Genomic DNA, 26,514 nt, shown 5'->3' with positions numbered 1-26,514 from the left:
TTTCACCTGCGCTCAGTGAGAAGGCTCCATTCAAGGTGGGTGAGCTCGTCGGTGTAGAGGGTGGCAGACCAGGCCAGACACTAGCCAGGAGTGAGGGACCAGGGACGAGCCGCTGTGTGGTGCAGCAAACTCCCAGCACCCTGGCCTTTTGCTAAGACCCTGACACAGACTCTCCCCAGGGACCTAGGACCACCATCTCCTGCTTTCTCCAGGCCCTCCCAGTGGGATGCACACCCTAGATTTTCCTATTCCTGAGCTTGGCCTTCCTCCAGGCTACACGTAGCCCAGAGCATTCTAGAGCATTCTTGGTTAGTTCCGGTCCTCCCCTGCCTCAATTTCACCACTAAGTCCCTCTTCCCACCCCGTGAGAGTTTGCAGGGGACATGCTATTGGACCAGTCCTGACTGCTTCTACCAAGGAGCTACCTTCTGGGAGCTGGGAGCAGCATCTGTCGCTCCTTTGATCTTCCATTCCAGTGTGTCCTCTAACCTCCTCCCAAGCCCTCCCCTTCCAGAGCACCAAGAACACAGGCCATGGCTTCGCTCTCATGTGCATTTATTGAGCGCCAACAGAGTGCGTGGTACTATGCTCAGGGTTCAGAGCCACAGTCTAGTCAAAAGGAGACCAGAGCTAGTACAAAGAACGTTTCATAGCTGCTTAACATCTGTAAGGGATGGGGAATGGGGAGAACTAATCACAAAACAAATTCCTATTTGAAAGCAACAGAATCTCCTCTGAGAGTAATATATATTCTACTCACACGCACACACACACACACACACACACTTACACACACACACACACAAATACACACACACACACACACACCCTGAATGAACACAGAAATATACCCACGTGGTTGTATATGCATGCATATACAGGTGTTGTGGGTAAATAAACTAATGTATATGCCGCACACGCACACGCACCCACACACCACCGCACAGACAGGTAATCTGGCTTATGCTATCAAAGACACTATGTCTCCAGGTTCTAGTGAAGCAATCTGTCCTAGATGCCTGCAGCATGCAAAACTTGGAAGTTCCAGAGATTCACAGTTAAGGAGGACAAATGGGTATACATGTATACTTTTCCATCCTCGGGGGCCCCAGACGCAGCACTGGAGATTGCTCTTTGTTGGCGACAACAGAACCTCTGTGAAGGGCTCCCAGAGCAGAGCTGAGGAGCTGGAGGCTCTCTGTCCAGTGGCAAGGCCCACGGGAGCCCTGGTGTGTTCACCAATCTTCAAGGCAGAATTTAAAAACTCTGGTTTTGGAGTGTGTAGTCCTGCAAACGGTGTTCCTTGTTACAGAGCCGCAGATCAAGGTAAGAGTTTCTCTTCTCGCTAGCTCTCTGCAGCTTCCCACATATGCTAACGCATTTTGTAGTCATTAGATACAGATGTTTCACACAGCTGTCCCTTAAAATCCAAATCTACCGTGAAATCGAGGTCTCGCTACAAAGGAAGAGCAAAGGGTCCCAGCATTAGTGTGGTAGCAAAGGCAAGCACAACCCCCTCCCGCAGGCAGAGGGCTGGATGGGTAACTACCGTGTCTAAGGTTTTCTAGCTAAGGGGTTCCCACGAACAGCCCTCGAGAATCTATTCTGGTGCCTCATTATCCACACAGGAAGTTCTTTGATTTCTAACCTAAAGCCTTCCTGTTATAATATAGAAATGTTCCCTCTGATTTCATCCCGAGAGAAAACAGAGTGGGGTGGTTGAGTCTTCTGTGGCACAACCCTGAAAGCATTTTCTAGACGCTTTTAATACACACCTTTGCACCCGCAGTTGCTCAGAAAGAATCACATGATCCCCGACCCACCAGGCGCGCTGAAGAAATGCAAACCAAACATCTTCCAGGCCACCAGAAGCTGTTATTTCCTGGCTTGGCTTGTCCAAAATGAGCTGAAACCCATGGCAACAGCCTCCGTGCCCAAAGCCCCTTGGATGCAGAACTGGAGGCTGAACTCAAGGCTGAAAGTCCAGAGCGGGGCCTTGAGAAAATCTATCACCCTTGAGTTTCAAGGGGCCGTGGTTGGAGGCCTTCAGTTATACATAGTCAGATTCAAAGCCGGCTTTCTACTGCCCCTCCCCCAGTACCGTGTCTGGTTGTGCACAAGGCACTCAGGGCACCTGGATGAGGGAGTCCTGGGAGCTCCAGAGAGCCAGCTACATGGGTCCCTTCTTCCCTCTGACCTTGGCCCAGACAGAAACTGCCTTAGCACTTACCACATTTTTGGCATTTGGCTTCATAGATATGGTCCCATAGATTTCTTCCCCCCTCCGGACAGTGAGGTAATCTTCCAAGTAGAAGACAGTCTGCTTCCAGTGGGTATAGGGGGCATCAGGGGCTGAGGGGAGATGAAAACGGAGGTGGGAAGGAAGAGTCAGAGAAGATGTCTCCAGAAGGACTGAGGCTGAGACCTTGCCTATAAGTTGTGGGGCTTCTTCTGGGATTCACTGAACCAACTCCCAGCACTTATTCAGGGTCAAGGCTCCCAGCCCTTGGGGCCTGCCTCCAAGCCCCAGAAATTCCACTCAGCCCCAGGAAGGGCTCCTCCTTCCATCAAATTCCCATCTCCTCTGGGCTGCTGATCTTAGCTGGGAATCAGAAGAGAAAGGAGCAGATATTACAAGTTCCTTCCAAGGGGTGGGATGAATACCCTCTCGTTGAGGAAACTCATTAACACAAAAGAATCTCAAAAGGCTACTGTTTTTAATTAGTTCAACAGTGTGAAGACATTCAGACAGCCTAAGAGGGAGATTGGTAGAATAAGCCATCCTGTTTCCCTTTAAATGACATCAGGTGTGCAAATTCCGTAACTAAACCAGTGCCCCACCAACACCCCAATCCTACGCCTAGACTTCCCTGCCACTTCTCTGCCCTAGAACCGAACCTGGTCCCCTTGGCCCACACCCATTGTGGGGTTTCAGCTGCATCCTTCTAACTGGATCAAAAAGAAGTGAGAGATATTTCTCGTCCTACAGCCCCAGCACTGGTCCACAGCTCACTGCTCCTGCATGATCCAAAGGCACACCAATACTGGTGCCTCCCCACTATTTGCCATTAAATCCCATCCATCCTCTCTCAGCACACTACATGCTCTGCAGCCAGAAAAGGGGTCCTGCTTATGGGCCATCTTCCTCAGTAGCAACTATCTTTGGGATACCCTTCCCCTCAGTTCATCAGTCTCTCCTTTCCTCATCCTTCAAGGTCACTTCCTCTGGAAAGCCTGGCATGGCTGCCCTCCCTGAGCGTAGGTTACCACAGTGCCTATCATACTGCAGCATAAATGCCTTTGTCTTTTTTCAGCTGTGTGCTTCCTTCACAAGGGTATAATTTCCATGAGGGCAGGTGCCATGCCAGACTTGTTCACTGTTATGTACTCAGTGCCTACCACCATACTTGGTAGATCTGTAACTGCTGAATAAATGAATGATGGTAAAAACCTAAATAGTAGACACTTTGTTATGCTTCAAGGTACCCATAGATGTTCAATTACGTTGGAGACTTTGAAAACTATAGACAGTAGAAGAGCCCATTGTAGTAAGATCCTCTTGGCCCTTCAGGATCTTACCTTCCTCCACCTGATGTAGGTCTCATTAATACCGATTTCCTCTTTGCTTGGGACCAGAGCTAAAAATGAGAAGACTTGGGGAGCATAATAGTAAGAGCTTTTCAAATACTTCAAAAGCTGTCACATGGAAAGACATATATGGCCTTATATATGGCATTGGAGGCAGAACACAGGTTAATCCTTGGGAGTTACTAGAAGGCAGATTTTTAATTCACCAGGAAAAATTAGGGCTGTTCTGCAATCACCTGAGCCACCTGAGATCCAGCTTTGAGGTGTTCCTACAACAACCACTGACTGGAGATTTATCATGGGCTGAGTCTGATCAGATCACCTCTAAGGTCTTACAAACTCCAAGATCTATTTAAAAGGTGATGAAGAGTCTTTTTTTTTTTTTTTTTTTTTTTTTTTTTTTTTTTTTTTTTTTTTTTTTTTTTTTTTTTTTTTTTTTTTTTGCCCTTTTCAATGAACTGGCTTGATCAAATGTCAATGGTCTGGTTAAAGACTTGGGTAGCCTTCAATGTATGCATTTTGGAAATCAGTGCAAACTCAAGGTCATGTCAGGGAAAAGCAGCCTGAGCATTTGGAAAGGCTTGAAGGAGGATCATATACTTGCAGTCTATGGCTTTTAGATCCTAGATACCCAAACATATCCAGCCTTCATGGCCTCTAAAGCATATTGCTGTCGACAGACAAAGCCCACCCCGTCCCAGACCCTTCCCTGCCAACTACATCTAAATAAATTTTCAAAAGATAGTCTCTTGTGTGTGCAGAGAATGGCAGTGTATGACTGACAGAACTCTCACCCCCACTTCCTCCTACACCAGCTCAGACAGGTGTCTCTCCTATTCTTAAAGACCTTCAGGCAAGGGGATTCTGTCACCTAATCAGATGCCTTAAGAGAATCCCAGAGATTCACTGGCTCAGGTGTGGCAGCCATCAAACTTAGATGCGTCTGATAGTAGTCCAAAAAATACACCAGCCTTGGTTTGGAGGCAAGCGGGTGTTTTTTTCACCCTTGACAACATAAAAAGCTTGAGAGCCTTCCCAAACATTTTTTTTCCATGATGGGTCCATCAGCTGTGGACGAATCATCTAGACCAGTTTTCACAATACTAATTATCCATTGAGCTGTCCAGGAGAAACTGATTAAAATTCAGATGTCTTGACTCTATTCCTAGAGACTTGAATTCAGTCATTTTGGGGGATGTGAAGGGAATAGACTTGCCAAGACATAAAAATCTCCCCTCAGGTGCTGTAGACACAGAGCATGGTTGAAATCACTGTACAAACCCACTCTTTTGCATCTAATAACATCTCTTGGGTGGGCAAGAGTAGAAAGGACATTTAATTAGGCAACAACAAGCCCAGTTTCTTGGCTCTAGGTTGCCATGTGTTTGCATCTGGGGCTCATTTGCTACATCTGCAGAATGTGGGGCATGATATCCATCTCCCCAAGTACTTTGAGAGTTAGATGGGATGAGAAGGGGGAAAGAATATGACCAAATCTCCTGCTGTGCCCAAGACAGTTCCAGTTTACTTGTCTTCCTGGGATAACTATTAATAGCTTTCCCTTTCACTATCAGAAGTGTCCTTAATTGAAAGATAAATATGGTCTCCCTACCATGACACATTAAGCCCACGTGAGAGTATTGATAAGCCATTGTATTATGTGGTTATAATCATTATGGGAAGTGGCATATCATTTTATTTATCCATAATCTATGGCTCTGGCCTTCAAAGATGTGCTGCCTCACTCTAGTGGTCTAGAATACCCTGGGGAGGTATCCAGAAAGGTGCTAGGTGCAAGGGTGAGCAACCAACACAGGGCTGTGGATGACATCTAGAATTCTCATCAGTAAATAAGTCCTTCCCTCCCTCCCCTGCCCCAACTATAACCTTCTAGATCATGTAATTGTCTTTCAGTTTTCCCTATTATGAAGATATCTTTATACTCTTAATATCCTTACCACACACGCCAACCTCCCCTTTTCTCCTTCCCCTTCACAGTCTCTCTGGGTTGTGGATTATGGACAGCTTTTGCTCTATATTCCAGGACTGCCCCCAACATTCCAGGTATATAAGCATTTATTCATGTATGCATTCCTTCATTCAATAAACATCAATTCAGGATGCCTATTAGGTCCCAGATATGGTCCTAAATTTGGAAAACAGCAACCTATACAGCCTTGTCTCCACCTCACATCCAGCATCCTAATGAGAAGACACTCAGGCTGCGAGGTCATCCTTGTGACCAAGGATGGGGATGTGGAGCTCAGGGGGCTGTGGGAACAAATGGCAAGGGCCTTCACAAGAAGATTTTCCCCGTGTTTTTGGAAAGGAAGTGGAATCCTGCTTCCTGTTTCACTTTGCAATGGCTACGTGGCTGGTAGCTTTGTCTGAAATTTAAAACTTTCTAGCTATAAATTTGTAATTATATTTCCTGGGGGGTCAGAGGCTTTTTGAATGAAAGTCTATGCACCAAGAAGCTTCTTTGACCTGAGGCAATGACTCGCTATCACCAGATGGCAAAGAGGGAAGGGGCTGCTAGGCATCTAGGTCCAACTGCATCATCTCATAATGAGTCTGAGGCCCAGAAAGTAACTTACTCAAGGCCCATCTCCTATGCCTGGCCACCCTACCTGGCTGACTCCTGGAAAGGCTAAGACTCTACCCCAGGTCTGGTTCTACTCAAGCCGCTGTCCCTCCATGCACTCCAGTAGCCCCAAGGGTTCCCCCCCCCCCCCCCCCCCCCCACTGAGGATGTGTCCAAGGGCCAGGGCAGCTGCACGCACTGGCTGGCACAGCCTGGAACCCTGTGCTCCTGTGCCCATTTTCAACAGCTTCTGCCTGATGCTGCAGAGAGGAGACGCCAGAGCCATTAACAGGGATTGTTTCTCAAGCGGCACAATATGTGATGTGCTTGCGAGTGCCCCCCCCGCCCCCCCGCTGCCTCCCCTGCAGAGCCAGCTATGGCTGGGCTGAGATAGAGAACTCAGCTGGTGGTCGGTCGATGGGAAGGGGGCACATATGTCAGGCTACACACTACATGCAGTTCAAAAATAGCTGAGCCCAAACAATACGCGGTGCAGACATACACATAGATGTGATAAAACTTTTTTAAAATTGAAAGGGGATAAAGAACACAAAATTCAGAATAATGTGCATCTAGAGGCAATATGGGGGGAGGTGATGGGCTGGCATGGAGCATCCATTTAGATAGGTGATGACTGCACAAGGATTAATTATGTTACTGTGAATCAATTTACTTATTAATTATAAATAATATCATTATATTTATTAATAATGTACTCTATTTAATATTTATATTCTAATTAGTAATAGTTTATTTCTTGATTTAACTAATGTATTTATATTCTAAGAACAATAATATATTTCTTCCTAGTTACTACTCTGTGCTAGTTAATATTTTATTTATGTTCCAGTTATTGAGGTAGTGGTGAGTTCACAGGTGTTCATTATTTTAATAAATAAACAAGCAAAAACTGAACTGTTCCTGACCCAAGGATGTCACAAGCCAAGCATTAGGATTAATCCAATTCTGTGCGTCTGAGGTCCTTGAAAACAAAAAGTAAATACTCTTCTAGATGTTCAAAGTATAGAGGGTTGGAAAAGCCCACTGATAAGCCCACACTACGTGGTAAAGATGTTTGCTATCTGCTGGAAGCAAAACCCCATGTGTACATTCCCCAGGTGGCTGAGGAAGCATTGAAACAAATTATGCCCCCCATCCCGATCTCTATCTATATGGGAATGCTGCTGTGAGAAGGACCTATGTCAGCCAGAAGGCAAAGGCCTTGATGAGAAAAGAGGGTATCCTATGGTGAGGAGACGGAGTTACCTTTCCAGAAAAGCATCAACATTGACCAAATTCACAGTCATTTTGTTCAGGCAGCCTAGCACAGGGGCAGTGGTTCTCAAACTAATTTGTGCATCACAGTCACCTGGAAGGCTCTGAAAGACACAGGTTTCTGGGCCCCGCCCCAGAGTTTCTGATTCAGAAGATCTGGGACAAGTCTTGACAATTTGCATTTCTAACAGGTTCGCAGGTGATGCTGGTGCTGCCGGCCATGAACCACACGTTGAGAACCTCCGCACCAAGGCATGGAAACAGGCAGTGCAGGACCTCTGCATGACCTTTCAGACATACGTTTCTGGGGTTCTGTGCAAAGAGGAGGTGATATAACACTCCTCTTGCAGTAATTATAGCTGCAAAAAGACAGATAAGGGGCTCCTGGCTGGCTCAGATCAAGAGCATGTGAGTCTTGATCTTGGGGTTGTGAGTTTGAGCACCACAGTGGATGTAGAGGTTACTTAAAAAAAAAATCTTAAAAAAAAAAAGACAAGTGAGCTCAGACCTTGATCTAGACCCATGGTCTTTGAGCCTCTGAAACATAGTCCTCATTGTTTCTCAAGAGGCTTGTGGAGAGCTACAGTGGGGGTATGACCATAGAATGGGAAGAAACTGCTCCAATGGGTTAGAGACTTTAATACTGAAAGAAAATTCTCACCATCCCTCAGGCAGCCATGGGCTGAGTCCTTTGATTCTAAACTTAAGATTAACCAGGACTCCTTCCTGTGGCAGCATCAGGAATGTTGTCCCTGCCACCACAGAGCCAGAGAGCCATCTCTGGGCAGGGGTGCAGCAGCCTGTCTGCTTGACCTCAAGGAATGGAAATAAACTCAGAGAAGAGAAACCCCCAGCTGAGAGCCATTGGCTAGATCCTAGGCTTTATAAACACACAGTGTTTTCCGGAGTGCCTCTGCCACCCTTTCTCATCATCTGCAGCAGGGCAGGCCCTGGCAGAAGCATCATCCTGGAAATGGCCGAGGCAGGGCCAGCCTCTATAGCTCCATCTGGATTCCAATCACAGCCATGGTCCTTAACCAGGCTCCTGCTCCACCCTCCCACTGCTGCCACACCCCACCACTGTGAGGCTGAGTCTTACTCATCCTTCAAGGTCCAGGTAAGACCTCCCTTTCTCCTCCTAGCTGTCCCTGACTACCAGGAAGACAATCTCACCTGCCACCACTGTAAGAAAGGAACAACTAAAAATGACCAAGGTTGAGGGGGGTCTCTGTTTTCCCCCAGGACAGGGTGCACCAGCACTGGCCCAGATGATGGAGACCAGAAGATCATGATCTTGGTGGTCAGGAGACACCAGTTCTGGGAAAAAACCCTTCTGGGAGGAGTTAGATAAGCCTCTTGCTGTCTCTATCCATAGGTCAAAGAGGATTGATCATTGTCACCAAGGCTTCAGGAAGTGAAGAATCATGTCCTTGGACTCTGGTAGAGCTCACCCACGCTTGCCACATGCATGCTGGCTCACCCCTGACGACATGCTCCTGCTTTCCAGGAGGGCTTCACATTCATGGCCAATAGGAACATGTTCCCAAGAGCAGGATTCAGATCTTCATATACTCACTTAACAGCTATCTGTTTAGACCCTATTACAAACCAAACACTGCTCTAGTAGCCAGGAGTACAGAGATTCATAAGATGTGACTCAAGCCCATGGGGAGACTGAGAATTGCAAACAAAGAGTGAAAATGTTGAATAAGCTACATCTGACATTGAAATCCTGTGTTTCAAAAACAACAACAACAAAAATAAAGTAGCTATGTCAATGATGCTGTGGAAGTGTCTCCAAAGTATACTGTTTGTTTGTTTGTTTGTTTGTTTTATTTTTAAGTAGGCTTCAAGCCCAGCAGAGTGGCCCAACATGGGGGTTGAACTCATGACCTTGAGAGCAAGACCAGAGCTAAGATCATTAGTTGGATGCTTAACTGACTAGGTACCCTCTAATGTTTATTGTTATATAAAGACAAGGTAGCAGAGGGCCATGTGTTTGGTATGAGCCAACCTGTATTTTAAGAAAGGTGTGGTTTGGATGTGATACCACAGTGGAGGGAGCTGGGTAAAGGGTTCATAGAACTCTATGTACTATTTTGGCAACTTTATATGAGAAGTATTTCGAATAAAAAGTTTTTTAAAAGGGGGTAACATATGCCTCTGGGGCATAGGACTGGGCTGGAATGAGAAGAGGACTTTTCCCTTGACTTATACCCTTTTCTTACATTGCCATGGCAAACATAAGCACAGGATATTAAAGAGCCCCAAAAAGGACTCCTAACTTTGACCAGGAGTGAAGGAGGGGCTGAGAGATGAGGCCTGTGCTGGGATTGGCCAGCTGAGGGGTCGGGATGAGGGAGGTGTTTCAGGCTGAATTGTGTTCCCTGAAATTCATGTTTTGAGACCCTAAGTCTCCTGTACCTCAGAATATGACAGTATTTGGACAGAGAGTCTTTAAAGAAGTCTTTTCAATAAGGCCTTTGGGTGGGCCCTAATCCAATCTGGCTCGTGTCCTTTTAGAGTCTCCTCTTACCAACACATAAATGTCCTAATCTCTTAGGACACCAGAGAGATGCCAGGAGTGCACACATAGAGGAAAGGCCAGGTGAGGATACAGAGAGAAGAAGCCCCCCTGCAAGCCAAAGAGAGAGCCTCAGGAGAAACTAAACCTGCTGACACGATCTTTCAGAACCGTGAGAAGTAGATTTCTGTAGTTTAAACCACCAGCCTGTCATACTTTGTTACGGCAGCCCTAGTGACTACTAAAGGGAGAAAGAAGCTGACAGGAGGCTCTGACAAAAGGCCTTCTTGTCCCTGTGGCGCACTTGAATGGACAAGGGGCTGGCATGTGCAAAGGCAATAGCCTAGAGACTTAAGAAGCCTTGCTAAGTTCAGGGGACTGCGAGGTGCTTAGTGTGACTGGGCTGTGTGTGCAGTGCTGTGTTGGGACAGGGGAGGAAGGCAAAGCAAAGGAGGGGCAGCGAGAAATGAGGTGGAAGAAGTGGGCGGGGCCCAGGTAGTGTGGAACCCCCCACTTACCAGGCTAAAATATGTGGGCTTCTGCTGCTGGCAATGAGTCACCTCTGAAGAGGGGCTGGGAGGGGAGCTCAGGTGGTCTTTGGGGAACAGTGTCAGGAACTTATGAAGGATGGATTGGGTGGAAGAGACAGAGAGACATAGTCTGAAGCCTACAGAGATATCCATTGAATCCCGTAGTAGGGCATGGCAGTGAAGATGGGGAAATCTTACTCCACTCTGTATCCTTACCCCCTCATACAGAATATGCCCAGCAATTGTTCAATGAATAAATGTGCCCCTGAAATAGGGCTTCCCCCGCCTCTCCCTACGCAACACATACTCTCAGCTCTGATCATGCAATACACACTTTCATTTACCTTCTCCTTTGGCAGCCAAAAGTGTGGGAAAGTGCTGGAGAAGGCTTTTAAGATGCTCAGCAAGGGTGCCTGGCTAATACCCCTAGTCCTTCCCCAAGTCAGGCCAGCCCTGGTCACTCCCACAAAGCCTCAACATGGAGGGTGGGGAGGGTATGGAGTGCCAACAAAAGGCTCACCTGTGGAAAAGCCCATTTTCTTGTGGCACTTGGTAAATTCAATATTAAAATAGGTGACCAGGGCGTGGATGTAGTCATTTCGCTGTATCTGCAGGCAGAAGGCAGATGTGAATGACAGCTCTTCCGTCTTCACCGTGTAAATGTCCACTTCCTGTGGCCCAGAGAAAAGAAAATGCCGGACACTTAGCACCTCCACCAGGTCTGGGTCCTGGTCAGCAGCTTCATTCCCATGAAAGACCATTGGTCTGGGGGTGACGTTTACTCTTGGGGTGGTTCCCCAGGCCCACCCACCACCCTCCTAATGACCTCCTCCATCTTTTCTAGGGTGGGGTATGCTCAGGCAATGGTGCAAACACATTTGAGTCAGAATGTGAGGGCAACAGAATTAGGAAGGTAAATCTCCTGGGGATGGGGCTTATGGGGTAGAGGGTGGAGAGGAGAGAGGATTAATGAGATAGAGCATTCCTGAACCCAGTCTGAACAGCCTCAGAGCAGTCTACCTCAGCATTGCTCTGCTCATCTAGTGGTTCTCATCTAGTGTGGTCCCAGATGATGGGCATTAGCATCACCTGGGGCAAATTCTGTGTGGGTGGGGTGGGGAGGGCATCTCAAACCTATGGGATCAAAACAGCAATCTGTGCTTTATCAAACCCTCCCAGTGATATGGGTGAACCAGATTAGTCATTTCCCAGTTTTTTTATATTCAAGTTCCTAGCAATGGGAGGCACCAAGTATTATCTCAAGAGTGAGAACCTGAGCCTACCCACAGTCACAGACTAAACCAAGGAAAACTCTGCTGACCATCTACACCAAGCCTGGAAGGAAGGAAGGAAGGAAGGAAGGAAGGAAGGAAGGAAGGAAGGAAGGAAGGAAGGAGGGAGGGAGGGAGGGAGGGAGGGAGGGAGGGAGGAGGAGGGAGGGAACAAGGAGGGAAAGAAGGAAGGAAGGAAAGGAAGGAAGAAGGAGAGAGGGGGAGGGAGAAGAAGGAAAAAAGAAAGAAAAGAGAGCAATAAGAGGTAAGTATTTTTCAGGTCTGGCTGGGGAATGGAGAACACAAAGAACTAATAATTCTCACAATTTCAGTTAGGAAGTGGCTGAAAATCAATGTTGCGTGGGGAGCAAGTATAATGAAAGACAGTTTGCAGTGTGCTGTTCTTTTCTCTGTGAAGGATGCTAACCTGCTGTTTTCTGGCTCCGATGAGACAGGGCCAACTTTCCAAGGGCCCTAGAGGCATCCAGACAGCTTTCAGTGAAGTCTAAGGAAGCTTCCCATTGTCAGGGTTGTGTAGCAAGGACCTCTGTCCTGAAGACTCTGTAAGAGCCAGACAGATATCTGTGTGCCTGGACTGATTCCAAGGGGCTCTCCTGGGACCCAGATGATAGAATATGTTGGGGATAATTAGGAGAGGGGTCTGAGGCTGGGGAAACCAAAGCAGGGAAGACACAAAGTGGTGTAGCAGAAATGGCTTTTATCTCTACATATCTCTAGGATAAAGGAAAGGCAGATGCAAAGCAGGGTCTTGAAAGAGGAGTCCTGCCTCCATGGGGGTGGACAGAGGAAGAGGTGTGGTCAAGGGAATAGGTCAGATAAGAGCCTTATTGTGGTCTGGGATGTGCAGCCATCACAATCTCTGAGAGAAGCTGAAGTTCTGACCTATTAGCTGGGAAGAGGGTGGAATTGCAGATTTAGGGGAATGGGGAGCTCCTTGGTGATGTCACCTCATCAGTTTTGCTGTGCTTCTAGAACCAAGGATGGGGAACAAAAATTAATGGGATGGGAAGCCCTGGATCAGGCATGTAGAATGTGATGGGATTAGAAAGCCAGTCTCCCTTCACTCAATGCAAGAGTCCCTTTGGTAGCATCCCTGGGAAGTGGCCCTCTGGTGCCTGCTTGGACACCATCATGGATGATGGTGGCTTGTTCCATTTCCTGACATCTCCAATGAACAGATCCCTCTTCTAAATGAGTAAGGAGAGCACACACCAGTCTCTGTAACTTCCACCCGTGGAATAAACCAAATGTCTGTTCTGGCTCACATGGGCCCCCTCACCAAAACTTTTCTTCTCCAACATAAATTGTCTGCATTTTCATTCTCTTTGCATAAGTCATGATTTCTGACTCTGTCACCCTTCTTGTTTGGGGCATACTTCTAGCAGCCTCTGATCTCAAAAAGCACACTGCTGGCTCAGACTTCACTCTGTTGGCCAAGCTCCCTCCCCCCACCACATCCTGCTCATGTTCTTTTCTCCTTTTGTCCTGGGAACCAAGTGTAGGGTCCTCCATCATATGTCATCCTGTTAAGCTTGGGCCATTGCTCCTTTTGAAACCCAGCACTTGTTAGTCTTCATGATATTTATTAGCCTTCTGGTCACATGTCCACAGTTCCTTCCAGCTCAACAACTCAGAGTGGGACGTGGTTAACTGTCAGCACAGTCCACCATGCTCACAGTGCCTGTACTCACGGACTACCATCTCCTTCTTAGCCAGGGCCAGACAGTCAGGCTCCAGGCTCTTTCCAAGGTCCTTGTTAGCTTTCTCTCTTGGTCCCCTGCTCCAGCCTAGCCTGGCCTTCCCACTGTACTTCTAGCTCATCTCAGCAGCCTGCCCCCCACCACCACACTGGAGCCAGGGCAGAGGCTGCCTATTATTGGTCTGTGTGCCCTTGCTGTGTAACTTATCACCTGATGCCTCTCTGTCTTCTTACAAGTCTCCCTGCTCTGCTGTGTTCCTGCCTACCTCCCCCAACCCCCACCCCAGACCTCTCCTCCAAATGAACGCACTAATTAATCTCGCAGATCCATTCAGACCGTGCTGCTCCCTGAATCCAAAACCTGCCATGGCTCTTTATGGCTTATCTAAAAATATCCAAACCTTTTGGCCTGAACACAGTGAGACCTGGATAGTCGGCTCTGTGACACATCTGGACCAGGCTCCTTTCTTCTGTCAACTCTCTCTCTTCACCACTTTCAGGCCACACACACACACACACACACACCACCCTCATGGATCAGGAATTCCACCTCCATAAGGGTCCTGCTCTCGGACATGTATAAACTGTCAGCTTATCAACTTCTGTGTTAGCCCACAGCATTTGCTAAGTCCTACAGATATTTGCATCTTAATAGGGGCTTCTGAAGGAACAAAAGCCTTCAAGACCGAAGTAATAAAGCTATACATTAAAATGGCGACAACAAGGCAGTTGGTCTTTTGGAATGGGAGCCAGGCCATCTGTGAAGGTGACCAGCGGCAGCTGGGCTTTGGAAGCACAAAGGCCCCTCTGGGCTCAGGTCCACCCTCCTGTCAGACCCAAAGCCCACAGAGTCAAACACAGTTACCCTGGCTTCCTAGAGCCCAGAGCCCTGTGCTGGAAGGTTTCTGTCTTTCTGCTGCAGCAGCATCTCTGACACCCTAGGGAGACCCCCTGACTTGGCCTCTGGCAACCCCCATGAAGGCTCCATAGGCACCAACTACTGAGAAGGGCCCCTGGCCACCATTATCCCCACCACTAAATAATGTTACAAATGGATGTCTCAGAGCAGAAGTCTGGTCAAAACAGAGTCTTAATTATAATAAAGTGTCATACTCTGCAACGTTAATAGCGATGAAAACAGCAATTAAGTGTGTGAAGAAGGGCAAGTGTTTTCCCAACAGGCTTGGCAAAATGTTGCTTAGCACATTAGCAAGAAAGCTGACAGAGGGGCTCTCCTGGTTGCAGAAGAAAACACAGAAAACCCTTATCTTTCTCAGAGAAGAGAGGACGGAAGGTTACCGTACAGGGATGGGGCAGGACTTCAGCACAGAGCTCCAGGTTGGACACATACTCATAGCCACAAGGAGTTTACAGGAGTGTGTGTGTGACGCCCTCACTGAGTTTGGTTGCTTTGCCCCTGGCTGCACTCAGGTAGAACCAGGGGAAAGAGCCTTGCTAAGAGAGGGGAGAAGGCAGTGGGAGGGCAGAGTGGCCTTGAAAGGGGGTGAGGCTGAAGCAGGCTGGTCCATCATGTGCTTGTGACCTGCAGTGGGACCTACAGAAACACAGTGGCCACGCCCACCCCACCAAAGGCAGAAAGCAACCTGGGGCCCAAGCATAGTGAAGGCATTGTATCTTCAAACTGAAGCCATTACATGCAGGTGCCTAATGGTTATATGTCATTTGGGCAAATTCAGTTGCACCAGGAGATTTCTATCTATTCTACAATGTTTACAGAAGTGTTTTGTGCTATGGGTGGGATTATTTGGGGGTGCACTTTAGGCAGAGGGGCTGGTAGGAAATAACTACAAGAACACGTTTGCTTGTAATCAGGCCTGCCTGGACTTGGAACGGACCAAATTAAGAATTAGTGAGAACACCATCAACAGAGAGCCCAAGACTTAGACTCCCAGCCACACCTCTTAGGCAGGATGTTACAAGAGGGAAGCAACATCTCAGACTCATCTGTGTAGGCTCATCTAGTTTTATTTGTCCTCGGAGGTCCCTTCTAAATGCTGCAATGACACTATGGACCAAGAGTAATGGTTCTTCTTAGGAAGATTGTGCCCACGGACAAAGGACAGTTCTCCCCTGGGCAAAGCAGCGGTTTACATGAGAACTTCAGAAACCTCTCCTCATCCCCAATAGCCCTAGACTCTTCCCCTTTATCCATTGAAAATACTGCAGGTCTCCAGACCAGCACTCCCAGACAAGAAGTGACACAGAGAAGACCAGAGCAGGCAAGTATGTTTTAGCAAGAGGAGGGCTACATGCGCCAGTGAATACTTACAGAATGAACCCAGATTTTTAAATCAAAAAGTTAACTTCAACCATATGAAAGTGATGTCTTTCTAGATTTAAAAAAAAATAAATATCAGTCGTTATATGGCTCAACATAATATATTAGCATGTATAAATGCAAATACTTAGAAAAGGGATGGAAAGGTCAATCCAATGTGTAAATAGTATTACCTCCAAGAAGAGTGTGGGGTTGAGAGGGAGGAGAGGTCAAGGGGAGCTTTTGATTTTACTCTATCAAATTTGATATGTTTGAATATTTAATAATAAGGATGCATTAAGGATCAGTGTCCCAAGGATGCTGACCAGCTGCTCATCACATGCACTGAAAAAAGCCTTGTAAAAAAAAAAAAAAAAAAAAAAAAAAAAGCTGTTATAGCCTGTACAAACAAGACCACTCAGGAAGGGGTTTGAGTAGCTCTGGCTGGCTGGGTCACATGTGGACTTAGAGGTGCGAGTATAATGAAGATTACACAGCAGATTCAGGTATTGGATTTCTTTCCTAAGAGGGCCATCCACCTGTGAATGGAGTAGCTTCCCCAAACCTGAGCATACCCTCCTGCATCTCCTATGATGCCCCCTCTCCCACACCCTTCCCTTTGCACCATGAAGGGAATTGAACTGACTCCTTTCCCTCAGCTGTGCCACCATGGAGTCCAGGGGCTCTCTCTGTGGCTCTGCTTAGTGTTAGCACCTTCTTGTGACTTGTGGTCACCTTGGGATGCCAGAGACTCTGGCCAAGGTGACCTTGCCTCACCAGGCAGGGGCTGTGTAGGAGTTGTGATTGCCTTTACTCAAGGCCCACGGCTTTCCAGAGTGGCACAGCTGGGTTCCCAGCACGCTCTGGCCCAAGCAGAATGAGTCTGCAGACCTTTATTAAACAGGCATTGGTCACCACTTGCTTTGGGTCCACGATGTCCACCAGGGGCTCCTTCATGGCAACATCCCGGATACAGGTCATATCAAATCCATAGACATTCTCCCACCCTGTGAAAACAGAGTGAGACATGAGGGCCAGCTGCAGGACCCCCAGAAGTCTTCCCAGCCCTCCTGAATATTAGAATACAGAATGCCCAAGAGAGCAAGGGGCAACTCATATTCCCCTACATCAGAATAGAGGAATTGCTCATCTGGGCGGAGAGCTTGGCAGTATGTACAGATCCCAGCTGATGGTTAGGAAAACTAAAGCTCAGAGAGGCTGAAAAACTTCTCTAAGTTCACACAGCTAGAATGTTACAGAAAGCTACTGTAGACTAGAATCCAAATTGTCTGACTCTTCCTGTATCTACTTTCCTGTCCCTCTCTTTCAGCCAAGAGAGTTTCCTACAAACTTTTATCTGCCATCCACGTTTCTATCCTGGTGCCTTTGTTCAAGCTGTTCTGCACACTTAGAAGACCCATCTTTCTCCCTTCTCCTGACCTCACCCACTGATCGTTTAACAAAGCAGAGAGAAACATGGGCTCTTAAAGTGGTATAGACTAGTTTGAATCCCAGCACCACCACTTACTGACCAGGCCCTTGGGCTAATTCCCTAATCTCTCTGAACCTCAGTTTTCTCAACTGCAAAATGAAAGAGAGGGGTCCATGAGAGTCTTTGCCTTTCTCCTATGCTATGATGCACTCACTAAGAATCCATCCCATAAGAAATAACCCCCAAGTGGTGCACAACCATCCCAGTGGTGCTCGTTGGCCCCTTGTAGCTGCTCATAAGGTGCTTTGAGAGGGAGAAAGATGTAGGGTGCAGGGCTGGTAAGTAAATGAATGCACATCTGATGACCTAAGACCATTCCTAATTGGTGATAATCATTGCTACCATTGATTGGCCACCTAGCCCAGGCTAGACTCTTCATTGTTTTTTATGTTTATTTATTTATTTTGAGAGAGAGAGAGTGCAAGCAGGGAGAGGCGTAGAGAGAGAGGGGAGAGAAAGAAATCTCAACCAGGTTCTGCATTGTCAGTGCAGAGCCAGACATGGGGTTCCATCTCATGATCCATGAGATCATGACCTGAGCCAAAATCAAGAGTCAGACACTTAACTGACTCACCCAGGCACCCCTAGACTCTTCATTTAATATACTCAGCAACCTCAAGGGGATACTTCTATCTAATAGTCAAGGAAATAGGCTGGGAGAATTTGGCATCTGGCCCACCCACAGTATCTGGGCCAGGATCACACATCAGAGAGATTGTGGAGCTAGGGCTCACCCCAACTTGTCCCCTGACTCTTCAGCTGCAATGACCCTGTTGTGACAGCAACCGGAAATGCAATTTCCTTTCCTTGTAGTGCAGAGGGTGGCCTAAGCACAGGCTTTAGTTACTGAGCAGCTGAATCTCATTTGTCTGTTTATTCAAATGGGTCTAGAAATGCATTGAAGTAAAGATGCTTTTTTCTAAAATCTTATGGGATTAAATTTCCTTTTAAAATGTGCATCAAACAAATGGTGCCTTAAGGAGCTGTGTTTCTGTACATTTAGGAAAGGAGGTGTGTGAGGAAGGAGGTGGGAACGGTCGATGAAAGCTATGCCCCTTTGACCCTTTTCTGAGGCACACAAAAGACTTTCCTCAGGGAGAAAAGGCAGAGAAAATAACCATCTCCCAGAAGATAAGCCCTTGTGACGTTCTGGCTTACGGATTGTGACATTCTGGCTTACGGATAAGATGCCAGTCATATACCATTAAGTCACCTGAAGTTGGTGCCAAATTCCCAGTTGAAATTTACTTTTGGAGAAGGAAGCTGCTTGGTTGGCAATGGGGACATGTTTCAGAGAAGACCCCCTTCTAGAGTCTGGAAATAGCTATCTGTCTTCTCTCCAGACAAAACATGTGCACTAAACATGCTGCCTTCATGTAAAATACTTCCTAAGGGACCTGCTGCCATGTTCCTGCTCCTTCCCTCTCTCAGCTCTGCTTTAAGTTGAGGCTCAGGGCAACTGTTGGGCAAATATCCAAGTCTATGTGCATAATGGTAAAGGACTGGGCTTCAGAGTCCAAACTGAGGCTCTGCCATTTATTTGCTGTGTAATCTCAGCAAAAACTTACCTCTCAATGAGTTGGGTTTTTTTAAAAATAGAGATTATTATATTATTACAACAACTCTATTGGGCTGTTATGAGGTTTAAATGTGATAATATATGTAAAGTGCATAAGACAGTGTCTGGCATATAGAAAGCAGCAGATACTTAGTGGTTGTTTTCATTATGTGGCTTGAGCTCTGGCTTTGCCACCATATCAGCTATGTGACCATGGACAGATCAATTCCTTTCTCTGGGCTTGCCTGTAAAAGTGAGGAGTTTGGTTCAGTGCTTCCATGCTCCAGAATCATATGGTACACTTTTAAAAATACAAATTTCTGGGCCCATACCAGATCTACTGAATCAGAATCTCCATATTTGGCATCCAGGAAGCTGGAAGCTGGAATTTTACAAATCTATATAGGTAATTCCAACCAGAGTGTGAAAAACTATGTGTTAGATGATCTTTAAAGGCCCATGCAGTTGTGAAATGGTGAGCTTAATGTCTCATGCTTTTGTGAAACCTTTTCTAACCACTCCCAATAATGGGACTACTTCTGTATTCTCAACACCTATAGGCCAGCATCTAGCACAATACAGGTGCACATATAATGCTTTTTTAATTGAGATTCATTCTCAGATATTTAATGTCTACACTGCTTTGCAATGCCCGGTGTTTTAGTTACCTTTACAGAGGTTAATTACTATTTTTCTCCCCAGCTAAACTACCCTGCCTTCAGTTATTCAGGAGAAAGTTCATTAGGACATTAAATTAGTTTTCTCTTCTTTCTGCTAACTGTTCATTTCCTACTAGCTCCTTTACCATAAGTGGATCAGGGATGGGACAACAATAAATCAAACAGATTAGTTTTTTACTGCAATTCTGTCTTATCTATTGACTGAGTATATGTGGAGTGAGGGCCATTGGCTACCCAGAAATATTGTTAATAGTTTTCTTATTTAGATTGAAAAAATAACATCAGAAGGACCTGTGAACTTTTGTAATGGATTAAAAACCAAACTCTTGAAAAGAACTGCCCTGTGATGTAGTGAATGTAACTAAAGCCACAACAAAGCCCAGACCTATTATCATTATAGACTGGATTGACTCAAATTCCCACTTTAATGGCCTGGCAGAGGAAAAGGCATACTCTTTTCTTGGCATAAATGTTGTGCATCTGTCTCTATCGTGCTTTTACTGACAATGCTCAGCATTTAGAAAAAATTACAAGGTGAATGAAAAAAGAAAAAAAATATGACCCATCATCAAAAGAAAATAACAGTCAATAGAACCAGCCAGGCTGGATATTGGAATTATCCAACGGAGACTTTAAAGTACCTATAATAAGTATGTTAAAGAAACTAATGGAAAAACATGCATGAACAGATGGAGAAATTCACTGGAGAGATGGAAACTAAAAATGAGGCAATGGAAATGTTAGAAATGAAAATGACATATCAGAGATGAAGAATTCTTTCAATGTGCTTATTAACAGAATGCATACATCAGAGGAAATAATGAATAAACTTCAAAATAGGTCAATAAAAATTACCCAAACTTAAATACAAAGAGAAAAATAAAAGAGAAAAAATATAATAGCACCCAAGATCCATGGGGCAATATCAAACAGTATCTAACATATGTGTAATTGGAGTCCCTGAAGGAGAAAAGAAAGATAAATCAGGCAGAAAAAAATATTTGCAGAGATAATGACTGAAAGTTTTTTTCTAAATGAATGAAATCATCAGCCCACGGATCCAAGAATGCTGGAGGATCCCAAGTGCACTAAATACAAAGAAAAACTCATGTAGACACATCAGAGTCAACCTGTCGAATATCAAAATAAAGAGAAAAATCTCAAAAGCGGTTGCAGGAAATGAAATATGAAGCACTCGAGAACACATTTTACATTTCATAGGAGAGAGCTGTAGCTACATCCTCCTTCCCCACCCTGGCCCCACAATTTGAGTTTCTCTGCTAGGGCTAATGGGGATGCCTCAGAATGTGCTCAGAGAAATAACAAAATAGAGCAAGTGCCAGCAGGTACTAATTACAGTTTCTCCTCTAGACAGAAAGGAAGACTTTCATACATTTCAGTCTCTCAGGAATGGAGTCAACTCCTTGTATAACACTGGAGAAAGCTAGAGGATAGAGCTCTGGATGTTGGGGGTGAAGTTGGAAGAGAACCCCCTGGAAAGCAACTGAGCTGTCCAAGCGGTCCTGCCTTTCACTCCACCAGCTGCAGGCACCCCTAACTCCACAGGAGACCTTCCTTTTCATCTTCTCATGAGCCAGGAAGCTGGTGCCCATACCTCTGACTCTCAGAAGGTTATAGATTCACATGAGATTCATGTATTGGATGAGAAACCAAATAGAAAACTGACCACATTTCCCTCCAGTTTTAAGATACTATATATTTCCTCCATAGCAGAAATGTTAAAAAAAAAAAAAAAAAAAAAAAAAGGTTGCTCCTCTCTTGGGATTAAACACTACACCTGGCACATTCCTTTACTTTTTATTTCCATTCCTTTATTTGTTCATTCATTCATTCAACAAAATATGTATTGTGAGTCTAGTACATAGTCTAGTGCATGCCAATCATTTACCTCTCTTTTTATGTGTTCTATAGCAGTTGGTGGGCATACTGAGGGCAACTTCTGTGTTTCACTCATTCTTGTGTTTCCATGTTGCATGTGGTTGAGAAAGGAAAGGAGAGAAGAAAGGAGAGGCAAGGCAATAGGGGATAGGGGAGGGGAGGAGGGAGGAGAGGTGAAGGGAGGAGGGAAGGGGAAAGGAGAAGAGGAAGCTGTTTTGTAACAATTTACTTTATGAAAAGGTCTGGGCTTATCTCATTCTCCTGCCCCACTTTAAGATTCTTCTTTTTTAGCTGGTTCTTGAACCAACTGAAATTTGCTTACAATTGTTCCCTTAGCAACCAGCAACCTTTATGTTTTACTTTTGATTTAGAACTCAGAGTAACCAAAATCTCTGTTTATTTGAAACAGATTTCTAAGCGGGCTCACTTCCTTTACTAAAAACAAAAACAGATCATTAAAAAAATTTTTAATGGAAAACTTCACAGTATTTTAAATAAATTTTAAATGTATATATGATTTTTATTTGGGGGAAGGGGTTGAGGTTTTTGGGGAGGGGCGGAGTTTGGATAGAAGACTCCAGAGCAAACATTTAATGAGAAAAAAGAAAGGTTGATTAAAATTTTTTTTTTCCTTTCCCAGAAGCTATGAAAATTGCAATGGGCAGTGTGAGATTAAATCGCGCGGTCTCCAGTCCTGGACTAGCACCTGAGTGGCAGCAACTGCCCTCTCGCACCTCCTGGGCTCTTCCCAGGGTCCTCTCCAGCTCCAGCTGGCTCATTACAGTGTGCATATGCCACAGGTTCCCAAACACAATCCAGGGGAAGGAGGACGGTAGGGTATGTTTGCTTTTAAACCATGAGAAAGTCCCTTAAAGAACTGTGCCCTGGGTCAGGGCTCAAAAAATATTTACACACAAGAATGAAGAATACACCTGAAGTTTCCCCTCAAAGCACTCTCAGTATAGTTACACAGCAAGAACTCCAAAAGCAGCATTATAATGCAGCTCCAGGGCAAAATATGTCCTATTTTACATGCATTTGATCAATGTTCACTGTTGAGTTGTTTCTGCAATCTACCATGAGAGCACATCTGTCCTAGATTCTGAGCCACTGGAGGCCAACAAGCTTGGCAGTGAGGCTCGCTTGTCAGAGCTACAAACAGGAAGGGGCTTAGTGACATGTTCAGAGCCTAGGTCCAGTCAAGTCTCATATACCACTAAGAACTGTGACATCCTTTGATATACATCATTTCACTTTATCCTCATGGCTGTACATGGGATTGGCAATATTATCTATGAGGCCAAAGTGGTTAGGGAATTTGTTTCCAGTTATCCAGGTAGGATTTGAACCCAGGGCTGGCAGACTTCAAAGCATGATCATCTAACCTAGGACATCCTCACTCTCATTGCTCATCAGATGCTAGAAATGACACCAGATAGGCTGGAGGCAGAGAACATAGAACTTCAAAGAACTGTCCCATTTCTGTCTTCTCCTGAACCTGGCTCTGATGTTATATTATCATCCAATGTTACCTGTGCTTTGATGCTATATTTCCAGAAGGGTGTGAACATACACACACAAATATACACATTCCATAGCACAGTCCAGCTAAAGTGTCGTTGGGCACTAGCAATACTTAGATGGTAATTGTGTGAATCAATGGAGCCATAATCTGTCAGACTACGGAGTCTCCGCCTCTCGGGACAGAAGGCGCTGATCATGTGTCCAGTCTGTGAACCCTTCCACGGTAGTTTTGCCCAGGAGGGTTTGGCTGCTGCAGGGGCAGGAATCCCGGGTCCTCTGACTCCATCATGCTGTGTGGAGTTTCTACCTCATGCTTGGGTTTGGATCATGCACGTGCTTGCCAGTGTGAGGGTTTCTTCGTTCCTCTGTCATGTTTAGTTCTGGTTGAGGAGATGTGGCCATTTCTAATTTATGAAAACACATTTGGAATAAGCTTGAAGACCTAGCTTGTGTCACCAAGAAATGCTACCGTCTAAATTAAAAAGAACAAAGCATCTCTTTCAGACCAGATAAAAGATTGGAGTGGGCAAACAAAAGATCGTTTGTTGGCTCTTCTCCACAAGAGAATAAGTTTTGGGGTGATAAAGCAGAATAAATATAAGTTTGGATATGAGACCCACGACAAATACACACATACATGTTTGTACACACGTGCACACACAGTCTCCATCTCTCCCCACCCCCATCGCCAGCCATTCCCCCAAAAGAACCTCATAGAAGAACACGTGTTTTACTTCATGTGAAGAAGAAGCACTATCATTTTGATAAATTTGACTTGCATGAGCCAGGATTGAGAATGGTCGACCTGGCTAGTGATTTGCTGTCTCTGACCCCTGCAGTGGACTTTTGACATAACTGAACCTCTACAAGCTCCCAGCCAGCTGGCCTGGTATTCTCTGCAAAAATCAGCTTCTGCTGCTTCAATTCATTTTTCATTCACATTGCATTCCTTCTCTCACTCCAGGATATGTATCTTATACGAGCTCTATTGCTTATTTTCTCTCTGTAGAACCTCCCCCCCCCCCCCGCCCTGTCCCTTGGGACTAGAGGAAAACATTTAGAGAGAAGAATCCAGAATAAGTCTCAGGTAAACTCCTCCATAGGCATGGAAGCTATATTCATGACACCAGATGTTCACCTCAGGGCCAATGAAGTGTCTCCCACCGCAAATATAAAACAAAATGTCCAACAAAAACTTAAAAGGTGACTTACAGTGGATTTTGAAGTCCTTGTACTGTCTGTCTTCAATTGCTACCACGTACAATGCTGCCCGGTCTGGAAACATAAGCCCTCCAGGTTTCTGTTGATGAATTGTGGGGAAATGGGTCTCGTAATCTATTCACCTGACAAAGACATCACATTTTGAACTGCACATAGAGTTACCAGACAGGCACCCCCTTGCCAGCATTTCTCATTCAGCAGACTGTCACCTTGACCAGGGTTAGGGTTAGGATGGCAATGCTCAGTGTTTATTTGGGAACAGGGAGAATTTGAGTGACCTAGGTAGAGTTAATAGAACAACTGAAGTGGGGAAAAGGTTAGTCCATGAGGAACAGCAAAGGATATTATAACCCTTTAGCCTAGAGAAGCCAAGGTCATAAGCATGCTCAGCTCTTTGGCAGCCAAACAAGTCCTAAGTACCTGTTGATCAGAATAGATTTTTGTCTTGACAACAGAGAATAGGTGCTGTCTATGACCAAAGAGGCCAGTGTTAGACCTACAGAATAATGTAACAGATATGTTGGACCCAGGTACCATCATTCTGTCCTCTAAAGCAGATCTGGTTTAAAGAGAGGGGTCTGGAGGAGGTGACCTTTTAGCTCAAGCTCTCTCTGGAGTCCTCATGTTCTTCCTAGACTGTCGGCCAAGGGTGGAGCAGCAGGATAGCCAGCAAGCCAACAAGGGGACAGCATGCAGGACACTTACCAGCCACTTGTCCCTGGCAAAGATCACCGTGTTGAGCATTGACTCATAGAACAGACAGTAGCCCATCCACTCGCTGATGATGATGTCTACCTTCTCCACAGGCAGCTCCACCTCTTCCACTTTACCCTTAAATATGGTGATGACTGGAAAATATGAACCCCACGGCCACACTTTGCAGGGACCCTAGCCTGGAACCATGAGCATCCCACATCAGGGGCAGACCTACAGGTTTTATCCCTGTTCTGATTCTGCTTTAAGACATGACATACCTCACCCTTCACCAAGCTAGTTATACAAAGAGAACTGCAAACTATTTGCATGTTTTCTTCCTAAAATGTACTGAGCAGTCACTATGTGTCTGGCCCTGTACCAAGCCTGGGATATGCACCATATAATGTAGTCTTCCCAGCAACTCTATGAATTCAACACATTATTATTATTCTCATTAAGAATTGAGGCTTAGAGAGGTTCAATAGTGACTGTGGAAGTAGAGACCAGGTCTGATATGCTATGACTCTCCATCCCATTTTAGGCTGCCATGATGGTTCAAATCCAAAGGGCAAGGATTCCTATTGCTCTTGCATATGTTCCCATCCAAGGCTAATCTCCCAGTGGGTTCATGAGGAAGGCAACTTGGTGTCTTGACAAGAGCATGGTCTCTGTAGTCAGGGGCTTAAATCTTAATCTCATTAGTAACTATAGGACTTTCCATAGGTTACTTGACCTAACTGAGCTCTGACTCCCCAGAGAATAAGCAGGGAAGGTAGTATCTACATAGTAACTACGCAGTAGTTGAACTTAGGTGATGAAATAGCAAATGTGAAGTGCCAGGCTCATAGCTGGGGCTCGACAGAAGGTGGACATCATCTGACATTCCCCCACCTTGCTGTCCAGCTAAGAGAGAAGTGAAGGGGATAAGGCTGGGAACACTTTCCTGCTCTTAGTGGCCTCTGCTCATGAGTCACTTCCAAGACCTCTATCACTCTGTGGCTGGAGACACTTCTTAGTTGGGTTTTTTGTCATTTGACATAGTCGTACACCTAATTTTGGAGTCCCTTTTTGCATTTGTTACTGTAAAGATCATAGCAAACATTATCTTAGATGCTGCTGTGAAATTGACAGGGTGATGTATTGGTTGGCTGATTCCATTTGAACATTTCCTCTGAAAGGATACACATATTCATGCTCTGAAATTCTCTTTCTGCACCATCTTCTGAAAAAATCACACCATGCCTGAGCTTTGCTGGGAAAATTGAACAATAGCTTGTACTCAGGAGTGGAAAAAAAAACCACATACATACACACAAAGAGAACAGATCTGTCCTGAATCTGAGCTTCATTAAAATTAATTTGGATTAGAGGTTCCTGGATGACAAAGGGCACACAGGTCACTGGTTTTGTTTCATGTCTTCACATTGATAACACAGGTGATGGAGTGGCCATTAGTAGCCCCTAATGATGATTTGATCTTCAATATCTGGTATTCAATCAAGGCTTACTCAGATAAGACCTCTTCTGTAAGGAGTCAGACACTTGGCAGAAGCATATTGGCCCTGATCACTCTAGAGTAAGGTCCCAATTTGTCTGGCTTTCCTGGCTGCTACTCATGAGCCCTACCCCTAAGGAAGGCCTGGTCTCTTCCAAAAGGTTCAGAATGGGTAGGAG

At 45.6% G+C, this 26,514-nt stretch overlaps 1 protein-coding gene across 2 annotated transcripts in view; it reads right to left on the bottom strand.

Moving 5' to 3' along the window:
- Positions 1–833: 833 nt before the first annotated feature.
- The window catches only part of PRMT8 (protein arginine methyltransferase 8), a 96,415-nt gene continuing 70,734 nt past the window's right edge, over positions 834–26,514 (bottom strand). Inside the window, exons 5-10 of one of the 2 annotated variants that reach the window (XM_039236347.1) lie at positions 24,850–24,992; positions 24,136–24,223; positions 16,662–16,777; positions 11,022–11,172; positions 2,231–2,352; positions 834–1,456 (exon numbers count right to left, since the gene is read on the bottom strand). In XM_039236347.1, the coding sequence (XP_039092278.1) occupies positions 1,373–1,456; positions 2,231–2,352; positions 11,022–11,172; positions 16,662–16,777; positions 24,136–24,223; positions 24,850–24,992 (704 nt within the window). In that variant the 3' untranslated portion in view covers positions 834–1,372. The remainder of the gene's footprint in view (positions 1,457–2,230; positions 2,353–11,021; positions 11,173–16,661; positions 16,778–24,135; positions 24,224–24,849; positions 24,993–26,514) is intronic. The other variant, XM_039236348.1, reaches the window with a different exon arrangement.

The sequence above is a fragment of the Hyaena hyaena genome, unplaced genomic scaffold, assembly GCF_003009895.1.
Source record: "Hyaena hyaena isolate Hyena2069 unplaced genomic scaffold, ASM300989v1 scaffold_108, whole genome shotgun sequence".
NCBI classification, from domain to species: domain Eukaryota; kingdom Metazoa; phylum Chordata; class Mammalia; order Carnivora; family Hyaenidae; genus Hyaena; species Hyaena hyaena.
This window is presented reverse-complemented; position numbering and strand designations above follow the sequence as displayed.